Source organism: Somniosus microcephalus, chromosome 8 (assembly GCF_052327205.1).
Source record: "Somniosus microcephalus isolate GS21.2 chromosome 8, FLI_Smic_1.0, whole genome shotgun sequence".
NCBI classification, from domain to species: Eukaryota; Metazoa; Chordata; class Chondrichthyes; order Squaliformes; family Somniosidae; genus Somniosus; species Somniosus microcephalus.
Window position 1 is genome coordinate 61,833,934 of NC_140994.1, and position 24,141 is coordinate 61,858,074.

General features: G+C 42.1%; 1 protein-coding gene across 1 annotated transcript in view; it reads right to left on the minus strand.

The window, feature by feature from the left end:
* LOC147113559 (myoferlin-like) overlaps positions 1 to 24,141 on the minus strand; it is a 246,066-nt gene that overhangs the window by 73,518 nt on the left and 148,407 nt on the right. Inside the window, exons 43-46 of the mRNA XM_085996135.1 lie at positions 21,769 to 21,924; positions 18,991 to 19,082; positions 14,134 to 14,304; positions 13,506 to 13,648 (exon numbers count right to left, since the gene is read on the minus strand). Of these exons, the coding sequence (XP_085852261.1) occupies positions 13,506 to 13,648; positions 14,134 to 14,304; positions 18,991 to 19,082; positions 21,769 to 21,924 (562 nt within the window). The remainder of the gene's footprint in view (positions 1 to 13,505; positions 13,649 to 14,133; positions 14,305 to 18,990; positions 19,083 to 21,768; positions 21,925 to 24,141) is intronic.

Consider the following 24,141-nt stretch of genomic DNA (forward strand, 5'->3'; position numbering starts at 1 on the left):
CCACCAATATTCTGCAAGAAAGCAATTCATTGATGTGCTTTGTCACACCAAGATAAAGTATACACCAACACAGCTCCAGTTGAAGAGGATCTACACTGTGATGTTGATTGAGGGTTAAATGTTGGCCAGGACACCAAAAGTAAACTCGCCTGCTCTTCTTCAAACAGTGGAATGGGATCTTTTACACCCATCTGAGGGGAGCCCCAGTTTAACATCTCATTCACCAGATGGAACAGTGCAGGAGTCACTCAGCCTACATTATGTGCTCAAGTCCCTGGAATGGGAGTGGAGTCCACAAACTTCTGACTCTGAGGCGAGAGCACTCCCAAAGCCAAGACTCATTTCATACAAATGCCTTAACCAGTCATTTGCTAATATCACATTGCATCATTTCCAGGCTATGCTCCATAAAGTAGTAGGCTTGAAGCAGAGTGCTCAATTTGTGCAGCAGTCAGTATGAGTTTTTGTGGGTCCCTGGCTATTACTGGGAGCATCTCACTGGCGCTCCACCTCAACTGGATGTGGAAAGAGATGTTTTCTGCTACAAGCTCACTTCTTTCCCTCATATGCATCTGAATTCCTCAGTCACCTACTTAGCATAGGGCACATGGGTCTTAAAAGCAATATGGACCATTGCTGAGCAGTTTTAGGCAAATGATTTCAGCCAGGTGGCAGTAGGGCTGCTTGAAATTGCCAACGTTGCCAATGGGCAGAGTGGGGCGGGGGTTGAAAATCTACCACAGTTGCTGCTCCTTATATCTATCCAGTGACTCCTGCTAGAAAAAGTGTGGGTGTTGGGTGAGTATAGGATCAGGTTCAGATGTGATGCCTCCCATAGTCAAATAGCACACAGATATCACTTTCCAGACTTGCACATGAACTACTTGAGGTACTAGAGGATGGCCAGTGACTATGAAACCATACCAGTCGCCATCTTTAAAGGAAAGAGGGTTGGGGAATAAAATTGAAGGGAAAAACAGAAAAGCCATGTTCTGTGAAGAATTCCACTTTAAGAGTACACATTTTGGAGTTTTAAATATATTTGCAACAAAATGTAAGATGGCAAGTGACTTTCAAAAATCAGAGTCTTCATGCTGAACCTTTTATACGATCAGTTTTGAAATGGTCAAAAACACACGGATCAGTGACACACTACAAGACGATGCAAGGAAATGTGCAAGAGGAGCTCAAATTAACTTCATTATGGAGAAACATTAACTTTGCTTTCTTCAACTGCCTGGCTGAGATTGAGAGTTCAGTTTTGGGGAAATAACAGTAAATAGCTACCAAATCCACAAGCCAAATTGGACGTTACACCACTGCGCTGTTGCAACCACTCTTGACAGACCTTATCTGGTGTTAACACACAGGCGAAGAGATCACTGATCTGCCCTGAATTTCACCTTTAAACTGTTATTGTATTGTAGGCAGATCATGCATTTCAAGATAATTTTGCATATGCAGTACATGAAGATAAAACCTGCCAAAAGAATGACTTTAGCGTCAAAAGGCATACATAGGATCAGGTTGCAGCAAGCCAGAGGCAAACTTTGGCGGCACATGGCTCTTTTGCATTAGTTTTATTAAAGCTGCGGAATACGTGCATTCAACAAGAATTTGTATTTTTAAATCTATTTTTGAACACTAGTATTTATAGTAAACCAGGTCAAAGAATTCAAGAACTGAGCAGGTTCTAAAATGGCTCAAGTCTGCAAAGGTTAACCCTTTCACCCACCAGGAGCTCCAATCAACGCTACTGGGTTACAGTGGCTGCTTTGTTACTTTGCTTTATTTAGAATGGTGTGTGTGGCATTTTCATTTTTTAAAACAGTTCATCTATCCAGGCAGGTTTTGAATTACATCACTTTCAAATAAATGTCATACACAGAATGCAGTTCTATGAAGTGTCACTTAATAACAGTCAGAAGTGACCCTTTCCAATTAAAAAATTTAGGTAGTGCCTTTCACAAGACACTTGTGTCCAGCTATAGATTAGAGTAAGCGAACAGGTTAATCCAGTGCCATTACTTAGAAATTGTCAATTCCCCTTTTGAAACAAAAGGTGGTCAATCTGCCCCCCCCCCAAACCCCGAGAGGCAGATTAAATAGGCTAAAACAAGACAGCCCATGCTTAACAATGCTAGTTCCGAACGCAAAACACCAACATACACCTGAAATTGTAAACTGACATTGAAGTGCAGAGCAACCACTGAAGTGTCTTTGCTTCTTGGGCAAGAAATAAAGCAGAGAAGATTTCTAGCATTAGAGGTTTGAGCGCGGTTGCTCATCACTATGCTTTCCACTGACAAAAGTAAAAAAAAGTTACAATATCTGGTGGATTTCATTGATAAATTTTGAACTATGGAATAGCTAGTTGGAGGTGGTTACAAGGTGTTCAAATGCACAAAGGGGTAGAGGTTTCGCTTTGAGCGCCATTGGCAATACAGGCACTAATAGCGCCCGTTTTGAAGGGTTTTCCCCACCTCGAGTTTCTGCTTAAACTTATTTGCATATCGCCAAACACAATCTGCCATGAACTAGTGCAATCGGGTGGCGTTTTAAAACAATTTAAAAAAATTGCATTAAAAAAAATTCTGTGATACATTTAAGAGTGGTAACTTGGTAAAGTTTGATTAATACATCTGAAAATAGGTCATCACAAAGAACACATTTTAAATCCGTGTCAATCCACCACCTGTGAGTAACCCAATTTTAAATGACTGAAAATGAATTAAAAAAAATACAAAACTAGGTTAGATTGGGCTACAGAAGTCAGTTCCTTGGTAAATTAAAAAAATTCATTCAAAAACTTTTTCAAAATTTACCTATGTGACCGTGCGCCCAAAAGAACCACCTTCATTTATTGGCGCTGTTTCGAAGGGCCGCAATTGAGCACAATTAGCGGAAAATTGCAATGGTGATTAATTCACCCTGGGGGCGTGGCCAGTTTTGTGGGCGTGATGTTTTTAAAATCATGGAAACTTGAGTTGTGCTGAATGCAATTTGTGCTTCAAATTCCACGACCTTTTGCACAGCTTATGCCGATATCGGGGGAATGGTGCCCAAAAATAAATGCAATGGAGTGAAAACTCCAGACCAAAAAAGTGTTTAAATGGTTCATACATTACAGAAAACACCATGTAATATTTAGTAAGAATACATCAATACTTTAAGTTCTGAAGTAATTAAAAGGAGTTCTCAACTCAAACAAAATTCAAACTCCCACTCCCTGCTCTGTAGACTCCTCGTTTTAATGGTTGCCCCCCCAAAGGCTGTCCAGTGACAGGCTGATATTTAGCTTTAATGTTTTCACCCGATTTTACTGCAGTTCAACAATTCTTTTTAATGTAAAAACTTAAATATAACAAACTTCAAATCAAAATGTGTTACAAAAAAGCCTAAACTCGAGAAACCCACCGAAATTCGAATTATAAACCCACAGCGTATTTTCCAGATTAACATTTCGGTCCTGTACTGAAGTTTTGCATTTCCTGAAGTGCCGCCCTCTGGATAATGCATTAAATGGAGGTCCAATTTGGGCCTGGTCCATTGGTTCGAGAGGGCATTGAAGTTCCTATGGGAATATTTGGAGATGAGCAGGCAGTTTTCTTAATTACCTGGGCAATAGTTTTCAATCAACCAATACCCCCTGAAAACACAGTGATCATCGCTCTCACGACGACCTGTGGGATATCATTGGCACAGACTGCCTGCCATAATCTGTTTACGAAACGTGCTGTACAAATGCAAGTATTGAAATTGTTGAGGCGTGAAATGGACTTCACTAGAATGGCTTCGAGTGGTTTCAGTTCTCGTCAGCCAGGATTCCAAGCTTGTGACAAATGCAAATCGCTGATTTTGATTGAGACGAGCTAAAGGGTATTCTTTTTTTTTCAAGCAATATTAGTTGGTACATTAAATATCTGATTACATTGGGCATGGGAACGTATAGAACAGAAGGCATTGAACAGTTTACAGCTTCAGTGGAATACATCAACAAATGTTATGAAAAACTATGGGCGATGGACACCTCCAGTACCCTACGCAGCAAGTGCCGACAGGTTATTTGACTGGAGGGGGCATCACAGCAGAACCCGATCCAGTCTTCATCCAACACCCACACGTTTTTTTTTTTGGTGGGTGGGTGGTGGCGGTAGCGCAGGAGAAGAGGAGCCAGGGTGCGGTTCCTGATCCGTAGCCAAAACGGTGTGGATGTTAATTTTAGCATCCCAACTAGCAGCCCTGCTAAACTCAGCATCGACCATGAACTGCTTGGTTTGTAGAGTTCCATGGGGCACTTCAAGTTTTGAATTTCAGACTTAATCAGGATTCTGGCACTGGCGACCTGCTCAAAAACAAATACGCAATTTCTGCGCACAACGTTGTTTAGATTCTGTTCGCCCAACAATCAAACTTAACTGAACTCCAAAATTCAGAGCTGCATCAGTGTTGAGACAGTTGGATGATCACAGTTACCAAAATGTTTCAAGCACATATCAAAATAAGGCAATGACTAAAAGTTGTGTTGTTCCTGAAATTATTGTATTACCCTGAACTGCCAGTGAACCCTTCTTGCTTATAAAAGCAGCAGCTGTTCGTGCGACTAAAAACCATGGTTCACTATAAGTTGACCTTGAATTAAGAGTAAAAACTTCCTCCTTGCTACTACAACTACTCAAACAGTCTGGAGATAAACAACAATTGTAGTTGGGAGCAAACTGCACAGCAGAAGCCGACTATGCTGCTTTGGCAGAATTATAGCATTGTTTGGAGCACCAAGAGTGATACAACGTCAAGTGACCTTAAAATTTTCCCTTACCCAAATGTAATGGGTCTGGCCTGCCAACTTCAGTACAAACAAAGGCTGATTGTAATGACTCCTAAGCATATGAATATAGAAACATTAACCAACATAAATTTTGCACTTTCAAAGCTCCATGTCGGAGCTCTGATGTAGTGTACCTATTTAAATTCTCTGCAAGTCCCCCATTAAATCATCAGCTCTGGAAGAAATTACTTTGGCTCATTTAAAAGTCCAGTTCTCTCCCTTTAATTATGTACTCTCTCAGAATCGTTAAAGCTCAACAAAATTAGGTTTGAGATCACGGCTGGTTCCCTCCATGCTGTCTTGTTTGTACAACTAGGACACCTATCAGGAGCCGCATTCAAACAGTGTTGCCTCTAATGTACCAGTGGATAGTCGAGAGGCTCACTTCTATTCCCAGGTTTGTACTGCCTCAAATCAGATTACTAGTTTGTGTTCTAATCAACCCACCTTTAACACCCTCACCTTTAACACCCTCTATTCCACAGTAGAAGTTTCCAGTTACAGAAGCACTGAACCTAGCAAAACAGTAATTGGAGAAGGAAGTCTTAAACCCTTCAGGTGCTAAAAACAATCACTTCTGGCTTTTCTTTAAGCAGGGTTTCAATGTGAATTTCATCATTTTTGCATTGTGAAGAACATTGATTTAAAGGTTTGTTTAAAGAAGCCTTTACACCCCCAGAGGTTAGTTGAATTTCATACAGTACGTTTGGTACTTCAGGGTAAACAAAACCCATCAAATAACAGATTTGCACATCCTTACCCTCTCTAATATGCTAAACCAGTAATCTCCGGCTCAACTACTGATGCTCGGGTTACATTAAGTTTAGCAAAAATTGTTGGGCAAGAGGAGTTTGAATATACAATGCTCTGAAGCTGCAAGAGTTCCTTACTCCTTTCTTAGGGAGATTTGTAAATGACAGGAGCACAGCTTAACATTGGAATAGACCAGACTTTTAGAACGTCCAAAGCCAATTCTGAATAGTTGCATTTCCAATTTCTACTTCACAGGTAACTGCAATGTCCTGATTGATTAAAAAAAACGTACTTGTGACATGACCCCTCCATCCACCGGACTTTTTATGTCTACTTGAAAGGGCAGAGAGCCTGGCTTCAACACCTCATCCAAAAGACAAAACCTTTGACAGTACTGCACTGGAGTGTCAGCCTAGATTATGGGCTTAAGTCTCTGGAGTGGGGCTTGAACCCACGACCTGACTCAAAAGGAGCGTGCTACCACTAACCCAAGGCTGACACCTTTACTTTAAAAAAATTCCACTCGAAGATGCCAATTAAAATCGAGGCAATCCCAAGTGCTCTTGGGATCACCCTTTGATGGAAAATTCAAACCGTGCTACAGAAGGCGATGGTAAAGAGATCCCTCTGGACGCTTGCATCCAATTCAAAATTGGATGAACAGGCATCTGCCAAGAGAGGATTAAACCAGGATAATTTCCTGCTCTACCATCAAATAATGTAGTGAACTTCAAATCAACCACATTTTTAAAAAGCCAAACACATTTGCTTCAAAGGGCAGGCCTGCGCTGATGAAAAGCGTGCAAAATTCTACAGAGCAAGGCACTGCAAACAAAGCACCAGGGGTCCTCAGATGAAATGTTCTCTGTCCCAATAGCCATTTTGAAATCCCACTTGTAAATACATTTTGTATGCATGTGGCAAATTTCATTGGGGTTCTCATACAAGATTCTAAATGGGCTCCCTGTAAAAGTAAAAAGGCAACTTAAATGCCCCTTTATACTACAGGGACGTCTCCCAGGGCATGAGTGGCAGAGGAAATCAAAGTATAAACAACCAGAGCAGGTGACTTCACGTTCTGATCAAAAAATTTCACCAAAATTAACAACATTCAGCAGCCCCGTCAGCAGTTGGCACCAGGCATTTGGACAGGGAAGGTATAACCTGAACAGCAAATTCACAAATAACTTTGCACCAACTGCATATGCACAAGATTCACACTTGTGCTGTAATGTTAGTTGCATTCAGAACTTCAGAGCTGCTGCACAATGTTGTCAAACCTGCCTGCAGTAGCAGGACAATTCAACAAACAGGAATCTGCACAATTCCTGAACCACTTCAATTGGAAGTAGTTCAGGAATAAAAGTGATATCACGAGGTAAATACGACCAACTTATGGCATGATCTCAAATGGATTAGGCAATATGAACAGAAGACGAGATTTAGGAGATTTTAATGCTAGCAAGCTAAATAGGGTACCTTTTCTGCTGCAAACGCTAGCCATTTCTAATAGCAAGAGATATCTAGAAGATATTGGGTGGTGTTATGGATTGCCTTATGTGGGGCATCACTTTACAAAAAGCAGTGACGGAGTTGAAATACCAGAATGCCACAACTCCTGTTAAAGTTTTCCCATTTACCAAACATAAAATACTCCAAGATCACTTCAAAAACATTAATGCACTTGTTGCAAAATTGCTATTTCCAATTCAGACTCTGATGTGAACCAATTTCCTTGTCATACATGAACTGATCTTGGCCAGGTCATGTTGTAGCAACAGTGAGGCAATCAAAAAAGGGGCAGGACATGGATCAACCAATCAAGAAAGGACAGAACATCCTTCAGAGAAGCTTCTTTTAATTACATACAAGATTTCAAACTAGTTGGATAAGGAACTAATATGGCATCATATGGATATAATGTCAACAGCAATCCTCACTGGTTTGGAATTCTGTACTGGCTGAACTCAACTCTGCATGATAAAATGTGATTGTGTTTGCCAGCAGAGATATAGCTCCAAGTACAATTGGAATGGCTTTATTGGATGTTGGCCCTTATTTGTGTGCGATCTTTCTCACTCATTTAAATGTAACATGTTGCATATCTTAGATATCTGACTACTTTGAACTATTTAGTGGTATGGGTGGGTACGGTGGAGGGGGAAGAGAAGACAGGCGATCAGCAACCATGCAACACTTTACAACTGGATCAGTTTTCAATTTGACCTTTTCTTTAGTACTGGTGCATAGCAACCTAGGTCAAACAGATGAAAAATTTAACCATTAATTCTAAGATATATCTCTGTGGTTGGCTGTGCTAGAAAAGAAAACAGTCTACTTGAGACAGTAGTGTCAAGCTTCTTTGGGTTAAAATCACAAAACACAGACCATAAACCTTTTGCTTCCACTGGCAAAAGCATCATATTGAATATGTACATAATTTTACCACATTCCACACAATAAAAAGGACCAGACTTGGTGGCTAATTAACTTGATACGACAATGGTTTGAGAAAGAGATCATTTGATTCCTGCTATAAGTGTCCTGTTAAGTGATTTTATTTTCCTAAATTAGATGTTGAATCCTAAGTGCTTGTTCAGTTCCTAAATATAAACAAATGATTTAAGGTGGAGATGAATACTTCTTGAAAGGATAATGTCTCTCTTCCAGGTATCGACATGTCAATCTCTCGCATTCAAAGCCATCCAACCATATCCTTGGGATTATTCAGAAATTGGGACAAGTAGGATTCAAGGCAACAGAAATTATATTTTAATTCCTGGGAGTAAAAATTTAAAAAAAATTGTTTTTAAATTTGAAATTTATGACCACTCAAATTTTCCTAGAATTGGGGATATTTAAAACTTGTTTTTTTAAAGATACTTTTAATTTACTGCAGTTACAGTCTTTTATTTGCATTGAATAACTAACTAGATTAGTAGGTTCAACAAGAAATGCTCTATTTAGATCAAGATTTCTAGAGGGCTGATATTACTTAGTACAAATTTATAACAGTTCATTTACTCTGATGCTGCGAAGTAGGGCTGAATTCAAACACTTATGTAAAACTTTACAATCAGTAAAGTTAGTTCTGCAACAGTACATTAAATGGAAACTAACTCAGTAGTTTAGAATTACACACCTGCCTGATGCTGGAAGGTATGTGGATTTGATGACATCAGGATGTACGTATTAAACTATAAATTTCAACCCTGTCACATTTTTGGATGCAAAAAGAACAAAAACATTTGAAAGCTTGAACTGTGGATCAGCCTCGAGAGTGAAACGAGCAGAGATCCACTTAAAGAAGTCTTCCAAAACATTTTTAAAAAATTGATGGTCCAATAGAGTCTAGCAGCTTGGATGGTGCTTTCTGCAATCACATCTATTTGCATTTTATCTGCTGTATTAATTAGATCAACACTTGCAGTCAAAGGAACTAGTATGGCCCTGGATAGTCCAGATCATTTTGTCAGTCTGCTGCAGGACCTGGATACCCAGCCAGCAAGGCTCCTGCCATCTCTGCCAAACAAACCATTTGTGCTATATCGAATTGATATCCCTCCAATGGTCTAATTACAACCAGAAGGAACTCTGACAGAGTGCGAAGGCAGCAGATAACATCAGGTCACCTAGCGAGCAAATGTTCATAGAGGAGCAACTGGGTAAATTATAGTTCACTGACATGTTTTTATTGCTGTAGCCCTGCATCCTATTCCAATGTGTCTGTCTACTTAAAACTACAAAAGGTAATAGGGCTGGCTATCACTGGCACTGGTGGTAGCATTTGCCACCTGTGATAATGATCCCTGTCCCAGAGTGCAAACAAGTTAGTGACAAGATACGGTCTCCATTCAAAGCAAGCACTTACAGAGCAGCTTGTCTAAAGCACAAGAGGGAGAAGGAATTTGCAGGAAGTTTCCCAGAAACACAGCCCGGCTTCCTATTCATTTTAACTCAGCTACTTGATAAACAAAGATTCAGTAATTAGATTTCAGTGTTGTCTATGGGTCGTGACCTTGTGCCTGTCAGGAACACGATTTCCCCCCCCACCCTCCAAAAAAAAAAGTTGCCAGCTGCAGGGTTGCCAACCCTCCAGGATTGTTCTGGAGTCTCCAGGAATTAAATATTAATCTCCCAGACACGGCTTCCAGCAACCCTGGAGAAAAATAATAAAGGGCACTAAAGTTTTTTTTGGAACACCTTCGGTTATTAGTTATAACATTTTAGAAATGGGGTGGGAAGGGGGCAGGTGGAGAAAGCTTTTTGATTAAGTCAAGAATCATCCAGTCAGGTAATGAAGAGCATGTTCACTTTCCAATAGGCGTGGGAAGGCGATGTGCTGCGAGGATGGTTGGGTCAGGTGACCAATGGCGGGAGTGTGGTTGGAGGTGGGATGATCATGTGACAATACCTCCAGGAATACATCCAACTAGAGTTACCAACCCCATCGTGCCAAGATTACCAGCTATAGACAAAAAAGGAGCAATTCCCTCAGTTCGTGATTAGTAAAATCAAACGAGAATATAAATAATGCATATGGGATTTTGTTACAAATAGCCGAGATCTTCCCCATCGTAGCTTCAATCTACATCGTACACATCGACTGAGAACACCAACAAAAGCTGACCACCTTCAAACAGTCCAGAAAATAGGCCTCAATAAATGTGAAGACCATGAGTCAAATTGAAAGTGCAGAGAGAGAAAGGCTAGTCATAACTTCAATTTCAAGTATATCCAACAATCGATCAGTTTATTGCAAGAGAAAGTACAGTTTACAGCAGTGGTAGATTTATAAAATTACTGAAGGGGGGGTTTGGTGAGGTGGGAGAGCTGAAGGCACAAGATTTTTCATAGAGGTTCCAGAGAAAAACCTCTCCTCTGGGCACCCCCCCCCCCTAGAGTACACAAGCGTTGAGATTTTGGACACTAGGCCAATTTCTGGCATTCTGCAGCCCACCAAATTGACTTCCAAGTTACATATATATTGAATATGAAAATAAAGCACTTTTAGGGACTTCCGTATTAGAAAGAACCTATGTTTATATGGCACCTTTCATGACCACAGGACATCCTAAAGCACACAGCCAATGAAATACTTAACCACTGTTGTAATGTAGGCAAATATGGCAGCCAATTTGCACACAGCAAGGTCCCACAAGCAGCACCAACATAAATCACCAGATAAGCTGAGATATTGCTTCAGGCATAAATGTTGGCCCAAGTCACCGGGAGAACTCCACTATTCTAAATAATGCCATGGGTTCTTTTAAGTCCATCCAAGAGGGCAGGCGGGGCCTCGGTGCAATGTCTCATCAGAAAGATGGCACCTCAAACAGTGCAGCACTCCCAGAGTACTGCAATGGAGTGGCAGCCTAAACCACGTACTCAAGTCTGTGGAGTGGGACTTAATCCCACAACTGTAACTCCCAAGGTGAGATTGCCACAACTGGCACATGGCTGACACCTTAATGACAAAGGGTCACACCCAAACATTAACCAGTCTTTTCCTCTAAATGCTGATCAACATGCAGTGCATTTCAAACATTGTTTAAAACTTCAAAACACAGGAAGTTAGGAATAGCAATAAAATAAATGGGTATTAAAATAACAGGAGTGTCACATGAACATTAAGTATTCATCTGTAATTTCTCCAACAGTAATTTTATAGCCTGTATATTATTTTGACCCTGCCAGAAAGTTTATTTTCTTGTACTGGAAATAAAATCCACACACTGCAAAGAGCATGAAAGCCTGGTTTGCAGCGATGGGGATAGGGTGCTGAAATCTGGGCTCTCAATGAGCCTAACTAACCATCTCAAGTTTGGGGTGTACAATTGATGATAGTCGCCGATTGCCGCTCCTCCTGCTTCCCAGTGGATGTTGTCTACTGTAATATGGATGGTGCAGGCGCTCTCCTGATTACTGCATGGTAACAAAGGTGTTTCCATCTCGAGTGAGTCAACAAACTGAAAAATGGCCACTGCACTCACCCACAATAGGCATCACAGAAATTTTTCAAAATTAAGCAACACTGATCACCACTTCCACTCAATCCTGATTTTGTTTCCAAAGCCTCAGTAACCATCAGCTCATCTTAAAACTCTTCTGCTCAAGTTCATGTGCAACTAGTGAAAGAAAATATTATATGGGTTTGGACATCATCCAGTCCTACTCTCCAATAAATCTGGTTCTAACAAACTCCTGCCCCACTTTTAAAGGTGGTCTGACAGTCACTGAATTCAAATGCTGACAGTCAGCTGAAAAGGCCTGACAGTTGGCATCCCTACCTACTAAAATCAAACATTTAGTACTCACCCTTATAGTCAAGGGGGCAGTCCACTCCACCCTACAAAAAAGCTGTGGAAAATGTGTGTCGTTTTAAGAATTCAAGAGTCACTTGATTTTACTGAATCAGCACATGAAGATGTGAATATGTAGCTTTGATACCAACTTCAGATCCATGAAGGCCATTAAGTGGTATCTAGCACATTTGCTGTTTATTCAAAGCACAAAATAATGCTGGTGGAACTCCCGTTGAATGCATCTTTGGTCTCATTTTCCCCTTCCCTTCCAATTGCTTGCTGCCACACTGTCCCTTCTTTCCAAGCTGGTAGACTGCTGTGGACACAACTCTCATTCACCAGCAGCCTACAAGAGGCTGCTGAATTGCTTTTTTCCCCCCACCCTCCACAGCATCACATTTCTTCAACTCACACACTTTCCACTTCATTCTCACATTTGTAGAAAGCAATTTAGTTTAAAAGCACTAAGGACAGGCAAGAAACAGCTGCAGGGATCACCTCCCCAAGACAGGTTATGAACTTTGCTATATTTATTATCCAACAAATTTAAGTAAGCATGAGCAGCAAGTGTTAAATGTATTAGGTTGGGGCACTCTTCCATTGGTGGGTTTTATCCTCTCCTTGTATCCTTAAGATTGTAGCTCTTGCTGAAGTACAGTTTCAATGATGCTGGTGGCCCTCCGATAACTCACCCAAGTTATACAAGCTTAGAGGATAGTGCTAGCAGGCTAATTTGACAGGGTTGGGGGGAGGGGGGGGGGGAAAAGACATTACAGCCCAACCCAATCCTGTCCTGACAAGACATCTGCACCCATGCACTTCCCTGCAGGGGTAACTGGATAGCCATCAAGAACAGGAATTCCCACTGGTTTTAACCCTTCCCAGACCAGGGGCGTGGAGGCCAATTAAAATTGTTTTTACTACTGCCTGGCTGCAATCAGCTAACTCTGCCGAGTTACATCTCCCGTTCTCTGCCGAGATCAGATTTCTAACCCGAGACCTCCTGATCTGTACATAAGAACATAACATAAGAAACAGGAGCAGGAGTAGGCCATTTGGCCCTTCGAGCCTGCTCCGCCATGCAAGATGATCATGGCTGATCTTCTACCTCATCTCCACTTTCCTGAACACTCTCAGTATCCCTTGATTGCCTTAATATTCAAAAAATCTATCGATCTCTGTCTTGAATATACTCACAGCCCTCTGGGGTAGAGAATTCCAAAGGTTCACAACCCTCCGAGTGAAGAAATTTCTCATCGTCCTAAATGGCCGACCACTTATTGTGAGACTGTGACCTTCGGCTTGTTACTACACGGTGGGTAAATTTGGTTTGTCAAACAAGGAGACGCAGCAACGTTTAACCTCCATCTAAAAAAACCATTTTCTGCTCAAAACCCTCATGTTCAAAACTACAAGAAATGTTCACTGATTTTGCCTGTGAAAAGTGACTAATGCTGTACAATTGGAGGAGCGGAACAATTCAGTCTACAGTAACTTAAAAAACTAGTTCCAACCAACCACCCCCCCCCCACCCCACCCACTTTCAGAATCACTGTCCCATCCCATGTAGTCTGTGTCTTACTGCTACTGCTCTATACAGAAAGACATTAAGTACTTACCAATTTCACTTAGTATGTATTCCTGACCATTGTAGGAGAGGCTGCTGCTAGAGACGACAGGTGGAGAAAGGCCCTTCATCTTGGCTAAATTCTGCAACAGCTGGGATGGCTTGAGCTGGTCACGCCATACATTTACTCCAGAACTGTTGAAATAAGCCAATTAAGTTAGCCACATCCAAATCAACTACATAGAAAAATATATATCTGCCAAGGATGAGAGGTCATGTCCAAACTTCTCAAACCACTTCTTGTAATGAATTACCTTTGAAGAGCAGTGAACATTATGTAGGCCAATGAGAAGGTTAAAACAGTAAAACAGATACCCTGTAGTTTCACTCAATTAACTAGATGTGCACAGGGAAAAAAATTCCACCAGGGTGCTTGCTCACAAATCATTGTCCAGTAACCTTTGCTGGAAGAGTGTGTGCATGTACAATGTGGGCAGGGGAAGAACTGGTGTTTCACCCAAGTGCCTACTCACGAGCATAGCCAATGGAAGGCATCACAGTAGAACCCAGAGGGCTGCTTGGGCCTTTGGAACCATATTTCAGGAAGGGAGCAACAGGGAAGAGATAAAAATACAAAGATAATTGTGTACAAATCTCCCTTTAATATCTTGTGTACTTACATAGAGTACGATTGAGGCAATCCAGAATAAGCTCCAAAGCGTGATAAAAGTCTGTTTTCCAAGTCAATAATAGTCTCTCCCACCTTTTCATCACGTGTCAACAAATCAAAATCATAAAGTGAAATTTTGAGATCTTTCTCTGTAGGTAAATTGCAAGTAAGTTCAAACATCCTAAGGAAAGAAAAGGATGAAATGAGGTGTTAACTTTTCACAAATGCTGTACCTTTTTTTCCCCAAAGCAAAGATTTGGAATTTTTAGTTGAGATATTAGCATGCTTCATCACATTGGTATAAAAAATCTATTTGGGTCCCTTGATGGCTCGTGTGTTTATCCAGCAGATTAGTTGAGCCACACAGAGTAGGAAGGTACCAGCTTTAATATCCGGTCTGATGAGTTGGCTAATCTCACAGGACTGACAGGAGACCTACAATTGACCTTGGCACTCAGGAGCTAGGGAAAGGAAAAAGACAAAGTGTTCCCAATTCTGACTCATCCAGTAAATTCTACTGCAAGTGCACACGTGTCAATATCATAAGATTAAAGAGACGAGGGTGGCCATTCAGTCCATTTGAGCTAATTTCAAGAAACTTTCTCTTTGCTTTGTAACCACCCCCCACCCCCCTCAAAATCATACCACATTTGACTCCAGTATACTACCTGGAAATTGATGCCAGTTTGAACCTATGCACCTTGTCTGGCCATCAAACCTAACCTTGATGCACTGCTCCAGATATGTCTGAGTATTTCATATCATGTAATCTTCTATGAAATCCCCTAAAGAGCCCCAGTTTCTCTGATCTTCCCTCATGGTTTAGTCCTCTGAACTGGGGACCAGAGCATCAGAAATTTACAGCCATTCATGTCTGTGCCAACCAAAAAGAGAGCGATCCAGCCTAATCTCACTTTCCAGTTCCTGGTCCATAGCCTTGTAGGTTACAGTACTTCCAAGTACTTTAAGTGTGGTGAGGGTTCCTGCCTCTACCACCCTTTCAGTCAGTGAGTTCCAGACCCCCCCCCCACCCTCTGGGTGAAAAAAGTTCTCAACTCCCCTCTAATCCTTCTACCAATTACTTTAAATCTATGTCCCCTGGTTATGCACCCCTCTGCCTAAGGAAATAGGTCCTTCCTATCCACACCCCCTCATCGTTTTATACACCTCAATTAAGACTCCCCTCAGCCTCCTCTGTTCAAAGAAAACAACCGCTCAGCTAAAATTCTCAAGTCCTGGCAACATCCTTGTAAATCTCCTCTGTACCCCCTCTAGTGCAATCACATCTTTCCTGTAATGTGATCAGAACTGCATGCAGTGCTCTAGCTGTGGCTTAACTAGTGTTTTATACAGTTCTAGCATAACTTCCCTGCTCTTATATTCTATGCCTTGGCTAATAAAGAAAAGTATCCTGCCTTCTTAACCACCTTATCTACCTGCCCTAACTCAGTATCCTGCCATTTATAGGCCCAACATTTGTGATTGGAGGCTTCCTGCGGGCGGATGTCTCCAACCTGTAAAGCATCTACGCATTTACCTGGAGGCTTGTGATCCTGGGCCTCTCCGGGAACGCGTGGGACAGTGCGCATGGTGCACTCTGATCAGAGCACTATAGATTTAGCAGATCATCTGACTTGTGTTCTAATATTGGCCCAGAAATTCAGGTCTCCACGGGCGAGTACGCGCTGGGTACTCACCCGTAGGCCCAACGAAAGTGCCGGTTTCGTGCATGCACAGGAAACCGGAACTTCCGTTCCCTTAAAGGAAGGGGTTAACAGGCCGAACGCGTGCGCCTGGAAGTTGTGTTTTTTTTCCAGGTTTCTCCAGGAGGGTAAGTCTCCAGCAGTTACACTTTTAAAAAGCAGGCACAAGGCCTGCTTTTAACAAGGTAAGTGGTGAATTAATTAAAATTAAACATTTTTTCCACAGGTTTATTATTTTTAAATACTTTAAAAAAGGTAAGTTTAATTTTAGCCCTGTTAGAAAATATAACTAATTGTTTCAAAAATTTAAATTATTGTTATTTTATGTAATTTATAGTTATTTTAAAAATGTGATTTAAAAAAATGTATTTGAAGTTTGTAATTTTTGGGGCTTATAGTATTTATAGTTCTGACAGCTCTTCGTCTATTTTATGAATGGGCATTTCCCTGCTACCACTGGCTCTCCATGGCCCATGTGATCCCAGGGGACACATCGAACTAACTGCGTCCCTGGGATATGCAAGCACTGCGCGTCGGCAGTTGGAGCAGGCTCAGGACCGGAATCCCATACGGGCCCACAGCACAACGGCCGGCGAGCTAGGTAAGTGCAGGTCGGAGGCTTGCACCCGCGGGAAGCCGCCAACCCAAATTTCTGGGCCAATTAGTTCAGCATCTAGTTTGCTTTTTTGATTGCTGCTCTAGTGATTGACCCCAAGTACTGAATCTACCAGATCGTTCAACCTCACTTGACAATCACGGTGATAGCCTTGGCTCAGTGGTAGCATTCTCGCCTCGGTCGGACAGTTGTGGGTTCATGCTCCGCTCCAGACACTGGAGCAGATAATCTAGTGCAGCACGGCAATGTCAGCCTGTCGGAGGTGCCGTCTTTCAAATGAGATGTTGAACTGAAGCACTGTCTGCCCCCTCAGGTGGACGTAAAAGATCCCATGGAATTATTCAACGAGCGGGAGAGTTCTCCCAATGTCTTGGACAACATTGATTGCTCAACCAACATCAGCAAAACAGATTATCTGGTTGTCTGATTGCTATTTGTGGGAACATGCTATATGCAAATTGGCTGTTCCCTACATTACTAATAATAATAAAACTTTATTGTCATTGCACAAGTACATGAACAACGAAATGTGATCTTGCAAGCTCCCATGACTGGGAGAAGCAAAGCCGCTGCGTCGGTGCGCGCCGCCATTCCATTTCCACCATTCCTCCTATCTTCAGCCCAACGCCCGGGCCTGCTCACCAGCCGCTCCTCCTTCCGTGACCTTCTCACCAACCGCCCCTCCTCGGGGTTCCTTCCGTGACCTTCTGCACCTGGTCTTCCCTGATGGTCACCCCTCCAGTACTAACCAGGCCTGGCTCTGCTTAGCTGCCAAGCCTTGCCAGTGACCCTGTCCCTAGTCCCAGGAACAGGGACTTACAAAAAGGGACTTAACTGGTTGTAAAGTACTTTGGGACATCCAGAGGTTGTGAAATATAAATTCAAGTTCTGTCTTTCACTTTTAGCTATTTCTACACCATTGTATTACACACTTGTTCTTCTAATGTGCAATAACTTGCACTTGTTTGTATTAAATTTCCTTTGCCATCATTTTGCAAATTTATTTCTGTGTAAACTGCTTTTATAGGTACATGGTCACTTTCTCTGACTTGATCTGATCTGTAAACTCCATTTTTGTCTTTGAGCCCAGGAAGTTAATCTAGGGGTTCTAATACCCATCCCTGCGATATTCCACTCAGGCCTTCTCCCAACATCAATCTCCTAAACAAATATTGGCTGCTTCTTTCCCTTCAGCCAGTTCCTCAACAACGCCAGGATTCATCTTCAGCTCTCACCTCTTCAAACTTACGTAGGAGGCTTTTTTTTTATATAAAAGAACTTAGTTTTTAAAAAGCCCAACTAACAATATCCAATTATTTACCACAGCCTCCATGTAAATGTTACCAGAATAAAGTCAATGAGGTTGTCAGGCAGCATCTTTCCCTTCTGAAGCTACGCTGGCAGTTATTTAATAGATTATCCATAGATAATCTTCAAATCTGCTCCCAAATAATGGTTCCATTATTTTACCCATCATGAATGCAAGACTAATGATCGGTGGGTCCCACATTAGATGTCAGCTTTTCTGAATATGAATTTTATACATTAACTTGTTTTGAATATAGCATTAGATTAGTCTTTCATGATGCTTGGAATTCAGTAGCTGTGAAGCATTTGAAGACATAAAAGGCAGTATAGTTCTTACTACCAGAATTTCATAAATCTTGTCCTTGATCTCTCAGTAGCCTTGGATACAAGCCATCTATCCTGAAGATGTGACTTTCTCATTAATGTTAAGGTCGATCAGTATACTTGGATTTGCGCCATTTGTACAGAGCATGATACAACAGTCTTCTCTGTGGACTACTGGAACCAAGTAGTTGCCGAGTATTTTAAGTATTCTCTGTTTCTCCTCAGTTTTATCACCAACACTCCCGGCTCTTCCTGCACAATGTGCTTGCTGTTACAGTACTGAGAATTGTGTGTCCATAGCTATTTTCATTTCCAGATTTCTCTTACCATCTTCAACGTATTTCTAAAGGTTCCTGTGTTAATCACAGTGAAGTCCCTCACATTTCTCTCCAAAATTGTAGTGTTTATTTCTATTTTAGTGTTTCATCTATTTCAGGTCATGATTATTTAGCACACACTTGTGTTTCTGAATAAATATATACCTGGACCTGCAAGGCGAGGACATATTCCAATTCAGCTGTCAACTTCCAGCAGTTGAACAGACTGTTGAAACTTGCTGACAAGGTTGATAATGTATGAATGGCCAGGGCAACCAGCACCCATGGAACATGCTCCAGCAGGGAGTTGATGCCTTCGAGGTAAGTGGGGAGGAGAGAAAATTGCTGGATCAAACCCCCCCCCCCCCCCCAACTTCATTCAAGATCAAATGACCACAATGATGGAGAGGACAGAGCAGAGAATGTAAAATACTTCCCCAGTCATGGCAGTATTTCAAAGTTAATCATGAAAGTCCTCTCGCACCTAGAAATATTTTACTATCACATCAAAACACAGCTATATAACCCAATATAACCCCAATTCTAATGATAGTCACTCGAACACATGCTCCAAGCATGAAAGAAAAGGTTTGCATTACCTGCCGAACACTGGGTTCAAGGTGCAAGGAATGTAGTTGTCTCGGTCTTCTATTGATTTTTTACCCAAGCTGATCTTCAGATATGGGTCACACTAAAGAAAGAAAACAACTTTAGGAGACTAAAGGGTCCAAAACAATCTCATCTCAGCACAGTTGCTGTTTTTTTTGTCCATAGTTAAGAGATGCTGTTGTGAAGAGACTCTGTAAATTTGCAATTCGGTGACCTGCTGATAAAACTTCCCCATTTAGGGCATCTCACAATGTCACGAAGGGGTGAAGCAGTGGCTAAAAATACAGCCATCACCAGCCTGACTGTTTCAAGCTCTTCTGCTCCTCCAAATAAAGCAGTTTTATAAGCAGTCAGCTATTGTACATGTATGCTGTGCGTACTGATGTGCATTCATGAAAAAGGTCTCCCACACCAAACTGATTTAAATAGTTATTGAAAGGAGCCACTACTCCAGCAAGCAGCTAGAAAACTACTTCAGTAGCTGTCAGATGGCTCAGTGAGTTCAGCTAGCAATGAGTCAAGTCATGCAGGCTGGGAAATTCCCAAATTCGACCCCTTTTGTGCCGAGTTCGGCTGATGTGAGTTAATTATAATTGGTCTTGGTGCACCTAGGTTAGTGATGAGAAAATAAAACATCTAATCCTGTATGATGTATTCTAAGGTGAGGGGGGGGGGGCGGGGGGAAGGAAAGACTTGCATTTATATAGCGCCTTTCATGACCACCGGACATCTCAAAGCGCTTTACAGCCAATTAAGTACTTTTTTTTTTGAAGTGTAGTCACTGTGGTAATGTGGGAAACACAGCAGCCAATTTGCACACAGCAATGAGATACTGACCAGATAATTTGTTTTTTTATGTTGATTGAGGGATAAATATTGGCCAGGAGACCAGGAATAACTCCCCTGCTGCTCTTCGAAATAGTGTCAAGGGATCTTTTGCATCCACCGGAGAGCAGACGGGGCCTCGGTTTAACGTCTCATCCGAAAGACAGCACCTCCGACAGTGCAGCACTCCCTTAGTACCGCACTGGAGTGTCAGCCTAGCTTTATGTGTTGCAGTCCCTGGAATGAGACTTGAACCCACAACCTTCTGACTCAGGTGAGTGTGCTACCAACTGAGCCAAAGCTGACAGAGAAGGGATTGAAAATTGGTGGAATAAAATTGGCTTCAGTAAAATTAATGGTGGTTTGGGGGGGGGGGAGAAAGCAAAGAGAAAAAGGAAGAACTTGAGACCACCAGCCACCTTTCATTGCTGGTTTATAGCAACAGGAAAAGATTAGAATGAAACACTGGCACCCGTGACTCTGGAAACCACATGAAAGCTACTTCATTTTTTTGGGTAATCTCTGCAGTAGAAATTGGAGCCATATTATTATTTCTTGTGTTCCAATTTGCAAGTATAAACAGACTGGATATTGGTCAAAGTCCATCTCAGAGTCTTAAAAGTACCAGAAATATACTTACAGCAGAACAAGCAGTGTATGTAAAACTGCTGACTGGAGAAAGAAAAACAAAGAAAAAGAAAAGGACAAAGAAAAACAAAGGAGGACTTATTTCGTGTTACAAGTAAAAGTACATCACCCAGCAGCTGACCATGGAATAGCTGTAGTTGCATTCATGGATCAATGTACAGGTGCACAATGCTGAATACAGCATGGACACAGGAAGAATCAATGAGATAGCTACCAAAGTTCAAATATTTCATATGTTAGTTTGTCCAAGTTCTACTGCTTCCTCTTCCTCCCTCCCCTCACCCCATAGAACTGGCTAAAGCTCAAGTTGGCTTGCTTCAAAATTGTTTTCCCAGTAAGGATGGTGAACCAAGAGGTCATATGCAAGAGGCCAGATGTTTGAAAAAAAAAACAGCAGTGAAAGTCATGGCTGTTAAACTTTAGATTAAAACTAAGAAACTTAACTGAGCTGCTGTTGAAAACTATAACCAACCTTCCCCGTGACTCAGTGTACATAGACCAGGAAAGTGCCCAGGTGCAATCCTCTGTCAAGTTGGCAGATCACAGGGAGGTAGTGGTAAATACACTACAATTGGTCTCAATGCCCCATGGTAATGCAGGGGGGTGGGGAGAAGAGAAATTTAGATCAACATTGTCATGGTTCCCGATCATTGTCCAATTTCTGGCCACACATCAGTGTGGAGGACAGGATGAGGCTCAGTCAGTACACTGCAGGCAAGACATGCCAAGCAACACAGCCTTTGTAACCATATGCCAATGCAAGTCAGCCCCCTTCAGGATAGAAGAGAAATTGCAAGGAACAGCATTCTATTATGCAAGTAAAAAATGGCCCATTTAGTAGTTTGAAACAGGTTTGCATACTAATTTTGCCAAACTCTTGTCAGTTTGGAAGTTCTGTTAAACTCTCGAACTCTGCCAAGAGTCCTAACTGGAACCCACTCCTGGGAAAAAGGCAACCATCTCCCAGTGTCTTCAGCCATCCAGTTCACAGCCCCCGCACTGCATCATCATCATAGTGACTGTTTCTTTATCTGCTTCTTGCAGAGACAGCTTTTTCAACATAAAAATGCAAACATTAACTGCAGATTTTTCAGCCAGTCTTCTGACAGGAAACAAAGGAAGAAGTGAAGAAGCACTGTGCAAAAAGGAGACTCTGGGAGGTTAGACCAGGGCAACTGGCAGCCATGCTTCCCTCTTAACCCAGCATCAGGCCTCTGGAAACAATTGGATTCTTGTGCAAATACCAGCAGATTCAATACACTTGTTAAATACTGTGCCAGATTTAAGTTTCTTACCTTGCCATTGTTATCTTTTGGTTGCAAGTCAATGGCTCGAACGACGTAAATTCGCACTATACATTCTTGAGCTCCACTATCTGGCAGCTCAGCAAACTGACGTGGGGGCGTTTGAACATTTGGATCATCACTTAAAGGATAAATTTTGAAGGAACCCTAAAAATACAGGCAATTAAAAAATTTTTAAAAATTAACTAAAGCAAACTGGACAGACAAATATCACATTCAAATAAATTCAGAATAATTGCAGTGTTTGTTTTTAAGCAAAATTCAGGACAAAAAATATCAGCCTTGTTTGTACAAACCATTAGACCAGTTGTTAGGCTGTGGATTTCCTCTACATTAACAATGCAGATACGTTAGATTACTTGCCCCTCCACCACTTTCTACCTTCAGTCTGAAGGAATCAATGCCACATTGAGGTATGGCCTTCTCTGCACCCAGGGAGAAAGCCACCCAACAGAAAACATAGCAACACCCCTAGAATACCACCCTGATTCCCTCGTGAACTCAGAGACTGTATGGGCTGATGAACACTTGCATTGTCCCAAAAGTGCCACCCCTATTTGGAGACCTTTTGGTCTCAGTGGAGCAAGTTAGGCTAGAGAAACAAAGGCCAGGATCTCAGGTACTATGGAGGAAAGAACTAGACCTGTATATGTACAAGATGAGGGGCACGTTCCTCTTGTGCACCAGTGCAATTATATTTGAGCTTTGGGAGCAGGCCATTGGCAAGGAGGACATGGTGAGTATTTCTACAGTCCAGTTGTTAAAGTAAAGTCTCAAGTTCAGAGTAAGTAGTGTTTAAAGTGAAGTAAGGTCCCTAGTGTATTTAATATTCTTTAATTTAAAAGTAAATTAAGGGTAGGACATGGCAGGGCAGCATGGAGTGCTCCTCCTGTGCTGTGTGGGAAGTCAGGGACAGTGTCCAGGGCGAAGTGTGCAGGAAGTGTCTCCAGCTGCAGCTACTCGAAATCCATGTTTCGGAGCTGCGGCTGGAGTCACTGTGAAGCATCCGCGAGGCTGAGATTTTCGTGGATAGCACGTTTAACGAGGTGGTCACACCGCAGATAAAGAGTGCACATGCAGACAAGAAATGGGTGACCGCCAGTCAGAGTAAAAGAACTAGGAAGGTAGTGCAGGAATCCCCTGGGTCCATCTCTCTCTAACAGATTTTCCGTTTTGGATACTGCTGGGGGAGATGGTTTCTCAGGGGAATGCAGCAAGAGCCAAGTCCGTGGCACTACGAGTGGCTCAGCTGCACAGGAGGGGAGGAAAAAGTGTGGGAGAGCAATAGTGATAGGGGATTCTATCGTAAGGGGAACAGATAGACGTTTGTGGCCACAGACGTGACTCCAGGATGGTATGATGCCACCCTGGTGCCAGGGTCAAGGATGTCACTGAGCGGCTGCAGGACATTCTGAAGGGGGAGGGCGAACAGCCAGAGGTCATGGTCCATATCGGTACCAACGACATAGGCAGAAAGAGGGAAAAGGTCCTGCAAGCAGAATATAGGGAGCTGGGAAATAAATTAAAAAGCAGGACCTCAAAAAGGTAGTAATTGCAGGATTACTCCCAGTGCCACATGCTAGCAAGAGCAGAAATAGGAGCATAGACCAGATAAATGCATGGCTGGCGAGATGGCGTAGGAGGGAGGGATTTAAATTCCTGAGGCATTGGGACCGATTCTGGGGAACGTGGGACCTGTACAAGCTGGACGGGTTACACCTCGGCAGAACCAGGACCAATATCCTCACAGGGCAGTTTGCTAGTGCTGTTGGGAAAGATTTAAACTAGTGGGCCCAGAACAGAGAGAAACAAAGCTGGAAGTGCAAGTTAGAAAAGTAGTCAGCAAAACTAGTAGGGAGCAGAAACAAAGGCCAACAGTAAAAAGAGGGTCAAAGTGCAGAAAAATATTAAACAGGCAAAAGTTGAAGGCACTTTATCTCAATGCACATAGCATTCGCAACAAGGTGGATGAATTAATGCCACTAATAGAAGTAAATGGGTATGATGTAATTGCCATTACAGAGACATGGTTGCAGGGTAACCAAAGCTAGGAACTGAATGTTCCAGGTTACTCAACATTTAGGAAGGACAGACAAAGGAAAAAGGAGGTGGCGTAGCACTGTTAATAAGGGGCAAGATCAGTACGGTAGAGATAAAAGATCTTGGCTTGGCAGATTGTGATGTAGAACTGGAATCAGTTTGGGTGGAGCCAAGAAACAGCAACGGGAGGAAAACATTGGTGGGAGTTGTGTATAGGCTACCAAACAGTAATGGTAATGTAGGGCACAGTATCAATCAAGAGATTAGAAGTGCATGTAACAAGGGCAATACGGCAATCATGGGGGACTTTAATCTACATATTGA